Source organism: Asterias rubens, chromosome 18, assembly GCF_902459465.1.
Source record: "Asterias rubens chromosome 18, eAstRub1.3, whole genome shotgun sequence".
Classification (NCBI taxonomy): Eukaryota; Metazoa; Echinodermata; class Asteroidea; order Forcipulatida; family Asteriidae; genus Asterias; species Asterias rubens.
The window spans coordinates 1239514-1249853 of NC_047079.1; the positions used below are offsets into that span (position 1 = coordinate 1239514).

Below are 10340 nucleotides of genomic sequence, written 5' to 3' on the forward strand. Positions count from 1 at the left end.
GTGAAAAATCTAACGTAAGATTCGCATTCAAAGGGTACGTGTAACGGAAGCTTGTTATATGGCCCCACGGCGTGGAGCAATTGGAACGTAAGCCTCGGGGCATATCAAGTACCGCACATGCCGTGTCTCGTGGGGGGCTTGAGGTGTAATCCGGGGCGCTATGAACTCGCAGCTTGCGGGTCTCGCCGTGAGCTTGGGAGGGGTTGGGAGCCAGACATAAGAGTACATGTTTGTCATCGTGGGTTTGTCAGTCGGTACACCTCGTGTCGATTCCGTTATTTCTTGTGATCGCAACGTTCCAATATTATACTTTGTTTTGTTTCATGGCTCCTAATTTCTTTTTTCTAGGAGTTTTCAGGAAACAATAAAAAAAGATTGATGATGTCAAAACGTAGGAATACCACATGTTGTTATATTGACAGTGTTATTGTGTGAGTAGCTTAAAAAATGTTTTATGAAGAAGAAAAAAAGGATTAAAAAAAACGGAGCCCCCGATCGAAAAAAGAACAGGTGAAAAATAATTTTGTATAAAAGGTTAAAAATAGTATGATTAAAATAAATTCCCTCAAAGCATAATTTTGTCAAACAAATATTTTTAAATTCTGTGAATGAAGTGTTATTTTTGAGATTGTTGAGGTATTATTTGGTTACGTTCCAAGCTACGCAGCTACTCAGCTACCTTACGTGCCTTCATGTTACGCTAATAATATCAAAAGGTACGCTTTCAATCCTGAGTCAAGTTATGCTTACGTTCCAAACGCAGCTATGTTTATGTTCCAAGATACCCAGCTACGCTTACGTTCCAAGATATGCTTACGTTCCAAAAGATATGGTTACGTTCCAAGCTACGCAGCTACTCAGCTACGCTTATACAATCCATATACATCGTTTAGGTTTGTTACGCTATAATCAAAAATTACGCTTTCAATCCCGAGTCAAGCTAGGCTTACGTTTCAAGATTTGCAGCTTCATTAATGCTTACGTTTCAAAATATATTCTCACAAAGACGCTTTTGAATCCCTCACGATCCCCCCCCCCCCCCCCCGAGATTATAAAATGTTTCACTGTGAATAACAGGGCCCCTCAGTTTCATCTGTTTAGCAGAAAATACTGCTCACAAAATTTCTTTACTATTCAAAAATTTAGTCGGGCACCAGCCACAAGTTCACAAAATTTCAAATTTAATTAAAATTTGGCTGGTATCAGTTTCTGCTATGCCATTCTATTTTGTGCTAAGCATATTTCTGTGCCTCTACAGGCCTACAGGCAAATTGGGTCCTGGCACAGCACGTCGGGAGCATGTACGCCACGATCGCATTCCAAACTGCATCATGGCTATGCAGTAGTAGGCCTAGATGGTGCCAGGAATGCTTTATTTCCTTGTCACTGTCCCATCATTTTCTGGGTTAGTTTTTGTGTTCTTCGTGACGATCTTTGGATGTACGTATACCTACATCGTCGAAGGATTTGCCTGATCCGTATATGCTGGACCTTATACTTTATGGATAGACTGGATCCTTATGGTGCGTCGTAGTAAAACGTTGCTATAAACAAAGCACCAGTCTACTTACACTATTGTGCGACGATGTCACGAAGATTTGACAGTTGCAACGGCTGGAAACACGTATACGCTGGCCTTTTACCGCTTTTGGGTTTTTAATCATTTTTCGCTATTTACGTGACATTTTGATTTTTTTTTGTTTACAGCAACCATCTATAAAAACATTATTTATGGTTCTACAGCCCTAAATTGCGTAAACGGTGAGCCGGTGTGTCCCTTTAAGTATCATTCTTTTGTTTCGTCCTAAGTTTCAAATGATGCTTTTTCCAGTGTTGACGTTCCAGGTCGGAAGTGGTCCGCCAAGTGCCGGTCATTGGGGATCTTCCAAGGTGCCCGAGTCGTGAGAGGGGCAGACTGGAAGTGGGAAAATCAAGATGGTATGTGTTTTTTTTTTATCAATTGCATAAATTCTACCACCATGGTAGTAGTAATTATTTTCTCGGAGGTTGGTTTGATAAAAGTGTGACTTGTGGCGGAACTTTTGCTTAAAAAGGGCTTGGCACAACCAAGTAAGACACCCAAACGGGTGTCTGTTTGTTTTGTTATTTTGTTTGTATTTTTGTTTACTTCTTCATTCTTTGAGCATTTTTGGCAGTTGAGGTGTCCGGGTTCGTGCTACCATTCAGAAGGTCTAAAAACAGCGATTTCAAATAGAGTCGACTCTACTCAACTTCATTCTAAACAAAAGCTAAGATTGACAATTTAAAGTTAAAAAACAAAACCTTGTTTTGTTTGTTATACCCGCGAAGTGTACGTCCTATGGACAGTATTGTCTTGAAAGTAAAAACAAAAAAGTCGCCTCTGTCATGTGAACTTTAAAAATTTATGTCAGCAAGCCCGTCAATCATTATGGGCGCAAGTTCTTCTTGGACATTATAATCCAGCTGAAACGAACCTGCCTGTTTCATATTGCAGGAGGAGATGGGACTATTGGTACTGTGCGAGGACACCACTACAAAATCAAACTGCCTTGTGAGCGTACCTGGGTACAAGTGGAATGGCCTAGTGGTATTACTAACAAATACCGGTGTGGACAAAATGGCAATATGGACTTGAAGTACACCAAAAGAGATACCGATGGTGATTTTTACATCGACCATCTGCCTGTGCTTGGTGAGTATACCAGACCGTACCGCTTTGTCATTATAGACTGGAATACACAGGCTTACCACATGTGTCTTGTTCTGTTTTTAAGGCAATCACTTTGGAAGCGCAAGGGAAGCACCGGTGTCAAACAATTTCTGCAAATTTACATTATACCCTACCGTTTATTCACGGTGATATTGTCTGTTATATTCGTGTGTCTCCAGAATTTTATAGGAAACCCTAGAATTAATTGTCTTTAAAGGTACGCATACAGTGCTATATCGACAATTGTTGGCACACTTGCTTCCAAACTTTGTATGGGTCTTCTTTTTTTCATTATCACTAAACTCCATCGCAATTCTATAGGTTTTCTCTGTCAATATCGGAAAATGAGCAGCCAATTTAACCACCAGCCTATTCTATTTCGCACGCAATCGAATGCTACTAAAAAAGGTTCATTCGATTTCATTTTAACACTCGTCAAATCTACTTTTACGTCACTCGATTTAACAAAATAACCATTCAATTAAACAATTCATCGAAGCTGTCATGCATTCAAATTCGCAGGAGTGTTTTTGAGGCGTGTGTTTAGTCATTCAATTTCATTTTGAGGCAGTAAATTCTGATATTTTGTGCAGTCTTAAAAACGCTTGGTGAACTTGTTGTTTCCTTATATTATGTTAAAGGCATGCGGTTAATTTTTTTGGCACTCTTGAATATGCCAAGATGATGGTTGGTGAATTTTGACATAAAAAAACAACAACTGGAAAAAAGTGTCAGGTCTTGGTCAGTTAACCATTGAAGGTCTCCCGAAAAAAATAAAGAAGAAAACAACCCTTATGGGGCCCAAGATAAAGTCTACTGGAAACATAAAATAAAGAAAATAAGGTTCGCTCGATTTAAAAGTGAAGGATACGAAACGGTTTGCCTTATACAGTTTTTCTGTTTATTCGTATTTCTTTAGTCGTACTTATTTGAATCCTCGGTGAGCGAAATTGATTGCCTCTTTACGAAATTGAAAATGATTAAATCAACAAAATCTCTAGTCGAACCAGCTTTTCTAAATTGAATGATGATTGTGTGTCATAAAAAGGAATGAGTGTGCTAGGAACTTGAATGCCTCCAAACGAAATTGAATGACCGAATTCTGAATTTGAAACGCAGTAAAAACCGGAGAGGCAACACAACTTTAATTCGAACGCATGAAAATTAAATTGGCTGCTCATTTGCCGAATTTGACCGAGAAAACCTATATTACCCGATTACGTCCTTTGGTTACTTCGACGGTATCAATTTTTAAAATGGGAAGGAGAAATGTGTTTCCCCTTGACCAGAAATGGGTTATGCCACTCAAAATACTTTGTGATTTATATATTGAAATGTATTGAACATCAATGTTTAGAAGAAGGCAATGTTCGCCCGTACGTGGAGCCTGGGGACAAGGTTCGTATGCTGAATTTGACCAGCTCGAAATTGAAAGAGCTGCAAACCGAGAGATGTGGATGGAAAGATGAAATGGACAAGGTGAAATCAAAATGATAATTATTTGTTTATCAATAACATTACATTTTCTGCCATAAAGTTTATTTGTGAAATTCATCACTCATGCCAAGTACGCATTGATTTTATCAATTCCTTATACTCCGTCCATACCCCGTTCCATGCACTACGACCTTACGAAGATCATGCCGATTACTGACGGTCACACCAAGGCCAATGCCAACCAAGCGGTTTTCTACTTCGAAATGGTTGCCGACGGTGCTGCGTTTTTATTACAACCATAGAGATGTCACGACGATGCTACCACGCTGCTTGTACGATATTTGCGTTCCCACTACGACTTTGCCCCGCATATTGCTGACAACGACCCGGCTACGTTTTTTTTGAACATGTTCAAATAAAGCGTGGGGAGAGCTTGCAGCTTCCCGACGTAGGAGATCCCACCCCGACCAAACCACGCACATGGAGATCCTCCCTTTTTTTTCACCAGCAGTACAATTGCTGTCACTGTTATGATTGGTAGTGTAGATAAATAATTGGGTTGTTAAAGCTATGGGGACAAATAATTATTGACTGTTGTCAGGTTGCCGGTCAAAATGTAGTGATGAATAATTCTTGGAAGTCGTTCGCTGTTTTTATATTTAATTTTTGCAATATACATAGACTAAATTCGTCAGCTTTTGCAATTGCCCAGACTAGTACCTTCTTTCAATAAGGAAATGGCAGTCCCTTTTTAATAATCTTTTGAAGAACAAAAAATAATTGAATGTGTACTGAATATATTTGAAGTTCAAAGGAAAGGTGGGAGAAGTCGTCATGGTTGACAAAGAAGGAGATGTCAAGGTGAATTTTGGAGGATCTTCGCTTTTCATCAATCCCGTTTGCCTCGCACTTGAGTTGAAAAAGAAAAAAATCCGTGTCGAAGGTAAAGTGTAATGTATTAAAACACGTTGTTTCGGTAGAAATATAAGAACAACATAAGTTATTTCTTTAAGCATTTTTATCACACTGGAGAAAATAAAGTAATTTTTAAAGCATGCATTTGTTGGTTTTCTATATAGTCAAAGATCAGGACGGTTTACTGGCCGAGTTGGTCAAACTTCACATGGAGACTTTGGTCGGAGAAGATGAATCAATGACTAAAAACGCACTTTTTAACGCAGCAGCAAATGGCGATACTGAGAAAGTTCGGGAAATTATCGGAAGCAATCCCGATGAGGTAACTTTGCACTATTATAGAACTGTTAATTTTGTTATTTATTTATTTTGTATAGGTGTAGGCTGCAATCAACCATTTAACCAGGGGCCATTGCCACCTACTCCTAGGGTTGAAACGGGGTTACCCCCTTTAGTCCATACGGATGTAGGCTTGCTAGCATCAGAGGCCTGGCTGGTAAAGCAGAAAGCACTACCTCCCCAACTTTAAGAAGCAATCGTGGTTGATTGTGCATTCGGTCCTGCACACGTGGCGGTATAGTTTATATTGAAGGTTATAATAGCTCTTTTCATGTTGCTGTGGTATCTGCTATTTTTGGTAGTAATTGCTGTTTCTTTTGCTGTTTGAGTTTATTATTCATCTCCTCTACTGTCGCTTCCCCTTTTGCATTTACTTTGCTTCGTTGAACCATTTTACTTATAGGTAAAGTTCCACAACAGTAAAGGACAGACTCCATTGCACGTAGCGGCTCACAAGGGACACATGGAAGTGGTCAAAGTCTTGATTGACGGTAAAGCTGCACTGGAACAAAAGGACGAAGACGGAGACACTGCACTTATAATTGCAGTTATGGGGTTGGTCTAATTTTATATTTATTTTATTGTATTGTTCTGGGAAAATTGGATTTTATTTAGCAAATTGTCAACACCTACTTGTCATTTAAAGCTCATTGACAGAATTAATACAAATCAACAAGTTTTCCCGTTTTCGCTTTCAAGCTTAATTTTTAGTTATTATCTATTTTTCAGGAAAGAGCCAGAAGTCGTTGAGTATCTTCTGCAGCGTGGTTGTGACGTCAATAATGCCAACAAGCAGGGCATGACTGCACTTCATTTAGCTGCAGCTGCAGGTCATCGAAAGTGTGCAGAGATCTTGCTTAAACATGAAAACAAACTTGTTGATATGAACTACAAGGTAAGATCTTGATATAAAAACTGAGAAGGAAGTGATCGACAAGAATAAAAAGCAATGTGGACGCTTCATTTCTTACATTCTTCTGAAACAAATTTTAACGACACGGTTTGACAGTTTATTATACATTAATTTATTAAGGACCTCAAAGGAAACTCGCCGTTGTTCATTGCAATCATCAAAAACGACCGACGGATCTTACATATGCTGATTGAACATCCAAGGATCGATTTGAAGGTACTCAACGAAATGGGGTTCAACTGCTTACACTTTGCTGCCGTGGTTAACAATTCGTAGTAAGTGTGTAAAATGCGTTTTACCTTTTGAGCCACGCTACTTTTTTTACCATTACATTTTGTTTTCATAACAAAAATGAAAAATGTAGACATTTGGAGGGAAAAAAACATTTATTTAAAATTTCAGATTTTCTTTTCACATTATCATTATTTGTTTAAAAGATAAAAACAAAATTATTGGTCTGTTAAAGGATGTGTTATTTATTACAGTGCTCTAGAGAGGATTCTGAAAACTGCACCACACATGGTCAACATCCAGAAGAATGACGGATATGCTGCTCTGCACATTGCTGCTGTAAACAACCACACAGATATAGTTCTGACTCTTATCAACCAGGTGAGGGCGCTATTATACAAATATTGACTGCTTCGAGTGCTATGGTTAAAACTATGACTCCCGTGCTGCATGTAGTGTCGTGCAATCCGAAATGGTTACAGACTATTAATTTATCATCCTCGTACACGCAACGGACGTCTGGGTACTGCACGCCGTGTGCTATAGTCTTCGGACTAGCGCATGGCAAACCGACGCACTATCACACGGCAGTCGTCTAGCAAAACTAAGACATGTCATGTGACGCGCTCTAAACCAATGAGCAGGCAGAATACTTGCAAGGGGTGTTATAATACTAACCCCTTTTAGAAGAGCAAAGCCTATTCGAAATCTCAGAAAGCAACACATTGTATCATGCCATAGGTCATTAAAGATAGTTTAAGGCCGTTGCCCATAAAAACTCGTACTACCGTGCACAAACTAACTTACGAAGAGATCAGACTTTAGAATGTTGATGCTTTGAAGGATTTTTCTCCGGATAGAAATCAAAACAAGCGGGTTTAGTGGAGCTTAGTGAGTGGCCAATTCGCGTACCCATAAGTATCGCTGTAAACAACGTTTTCTTTAGTTGTTTCTCTAAATAATTACCTATAATGAGTTAGAGTAAGATAGAATGAGCTCTGCTCACTACGCAAAGTCGTAGTGTTTTCTTTGGCCACACGTGGTTGCAGCTGGACGCCATATTCGGTTCAAATGCAGCACAACCAAATGTACACATGCATTTGGTGCGTTCGTTTAGCTTCCCAGGGTCGACCCCGGTCTGCCCCGGTGCGTTCGAATGGCGTTCGAGGGGCTCACCTGGGTCAGCCCCCAGTGCCCTGCTTGTGGAGTGGGTCACTTGGGGGGTGACCCGATGTGCATAAAAAACCACAAGAGTACGATCGTTCGTTTAGCTCTTGTCTGGGGCTCACCCGAGTAAGCACCGCAAGGTCGACCCAGGGAAGCTAATCGAACGCACCCATGTGTTGTTCTGGAAATGACTTTAAACCACAACTTGTGACAACTTTTTCATTTGTAACATGGAGTTTAAAAACCATACTGGAGCCTCCGGTGATTGTTCTCCTTAATATGGTCACATCGAATCTGTCTCAGTGTGTACAAAAAGGGTTTTTATTCATGAAAGAGAATTGCACTACTACGTGTACTTTGTTCTCCGCCCTTTGCATGTTCTCTGTTCCTGCTTTTGCTCTATTAATTATTCTGTGTTCTCAGGGGCTATGCGACATAAATCTCAAAACGACTGTTGGACAAACGGCATTGCATCTTGCAACAGATAAGTCTTATTACAAGTGTATTGAAGCTTTGGTGCCTAACGGGGCCAACGTCAACGCCCAGGACCTGAATGGCAACACTGCACTTCATTGTGTTCTGCTCAAAGATGAGATGGAAGACGCATTTGAATCCGTCCCAGTTGAAAAGGTTTGTCCGTGACTGTTTCATCAATATTGACGCTGTATGTGAGCTGCCAAATTTGGTCCAAGACCTGAATGTAACCAAGTTCTTATTGTAGCCCAACCCTAAATGTAGGCTTATACATATTACTTTATGTACCTATGTACTTAAATTTAGCCTTAACCACTGTGTACATAAATGTGGACCACTTTTAACCTGATCGGGGAAACAGGTATTCTGCTAAAAGTCTCAGCAAAACCAATAAACCCAAAAAATATTCATTTGCCCCAAATGTTTCAGATATTCCTATCAAATGGCATCTTTACACCATTCAAATAATCAATTCAGAAAATACTACTCCAACATTAATTTTTTCAGCCACCATACCAAATCGCTATATGTATGATAATATTGAAGTACTATACGTATAGTTTATTGAAATAGTCGTTTAATCAAACGCGAAAAATTATGGTTTGACAATTTAATTAATTTAGACCTGGATACTGGAGGACTTCCAGGAATGTCTTGGCCAGTATGTAAAACCAGATATTTTCATTGCGGGAGGAGGGGGGCAAGCGGGGTGAAATCATCATTCAGCGTGGGCGTTTTATTGTATACAACCAATCACTCAATTTGTGATTTGTTGGGAGGGCTTACCTACTCTCCCTCTGTGCACTTGACCGTGAACGTTTATATGTTTAATTTGATTTTGTTTCATGTTGCTGTCAACAGTTGAGAGAGCTCATTCAGAAAGCTGAACACGAAGGAGAATCATCAGATGCGAAAACGAAACTCCTTACTCTAGCGATGTATCTCATCAACAACAATGCCGACATCTACATCAAGAACAACAGAGGGCAGTATGTTTTGGATGTGACGCAGAATCCAAACATTCGCTCGTTGATCAAGGAAGTATTCGAAAAGAACAGGTAACATTTTGAAAAGAAAAATTTCAAAATAAGTTTAATGTTAGTTTCACAAATAGAAAAATCTGTATTGAAAAATAAACTAAATTATAACTACTTCCACCAAAATCAACGATTAAGTGACTAAAAATTACTTGTATGAAAAATAGGTTTGTATTACTGTGACGTCGTCAAATTACTGCCGTTGAAAGTTTTTTAAAGCTTTACTTAGTCTTTGCATCAGCATATTTCAAGAATTGCACAGTCGATTTTCAAATTTGTGTTCAGTTGGAGATGGGCATTGGAGATTAACTTTGGGTTACCTTGACACCATGTTGACCTTTACTTCCGGTCTAAACTGGAAACAATTGAATCTCCTGAACCACATATCATTAAAGTTTTAGTATTTGTGTTTTATTGTGACTTTCACTTCCGGTCCGAACAGGTAGCTTTTTAGGTAATCAGAACGGAAAATCTCTTTGCTTGTTATTGCAATTGTACTCAGCATTTATGCATTTATTTTATATGTAAATTTAAAGATTCATTTGTTAGTTTTATGTTTTCCTCTCCTGTAATTAGCAGTTCGTTTTCTGTTTGTTTGGACAATAAATACAAAACAACACGATGAATGTATAGGGTGCAAAAAAGACAACAATATAATTGTTTTTATTCCTTTTTTTTTTTAGATAGTATGTGCTAACCCCAATGTTGTCTTGGCACGGGATCTGTTTAGCGTTTCACATGACCCTCTCAGGATAAAAACAAAAACCTCGGTAATATTGTCAATATTTTAATTGCAAAGTTTAGAGAGCGCTTCATCCGGTTAAAAAATAGACAAATAATTCGTGAATACTATTGAATGTGTTTTTCCTTTACTTCACAGGCGTGTTGAACCCGAGGCCGCTGTGACCAAAAACCATGGTTTTAATTTCCGTTAGAAGTTGGATGGCAGTATTGCTTCGTGGAAGAATAAATTCACCGTCACACTCAATCAACAAACCATACACTTAGCTTAACCATTGTTGCATCACAATGTTTGGTAACTTTTGAATGAAAACATCGAAAGTCAGTTTACGTTTACGGTGGATTGTGTGCGTGTTTAATTGCGTGCTTAAAGGCACTGTGGACACAATTGTCA

General features: G+C 39.0%; 1 protein-coding gene across 1 annotated transcript; it reads left to right on the forward strand.

Moving 5' to 3' along the window:
* The first annotated feature begins 1355 nt into the window (after nt 1-1355).
* Nucleotides 1356-10140, forward strand: LOC117302557 (E3 ubiquitin-protein ligase MIB2-like). Its single transcript, XM_033786532.1, has 13 exons — nt 1356-1440; nt 1810-1938; nt 2477-2674; nt 4050-4171; nt 4937-5072; nt 5209-5366; nt 5787-5938; nt 6113-6278; nt 6417-6571; nt 6782-6908; nt 8118-8324; nt 9030-9226; nt 10086-10140. The coding sequence occupies exons 1-13, from the start codon at nt 1356-1358 to the stop codon at nt 10138-10140; spliced, it is 1887 nt and encodes a 628-aa protein (XP_033642423.1).
* Nucleotides 10141-10340: the final 200 nt, after the last annotated feature.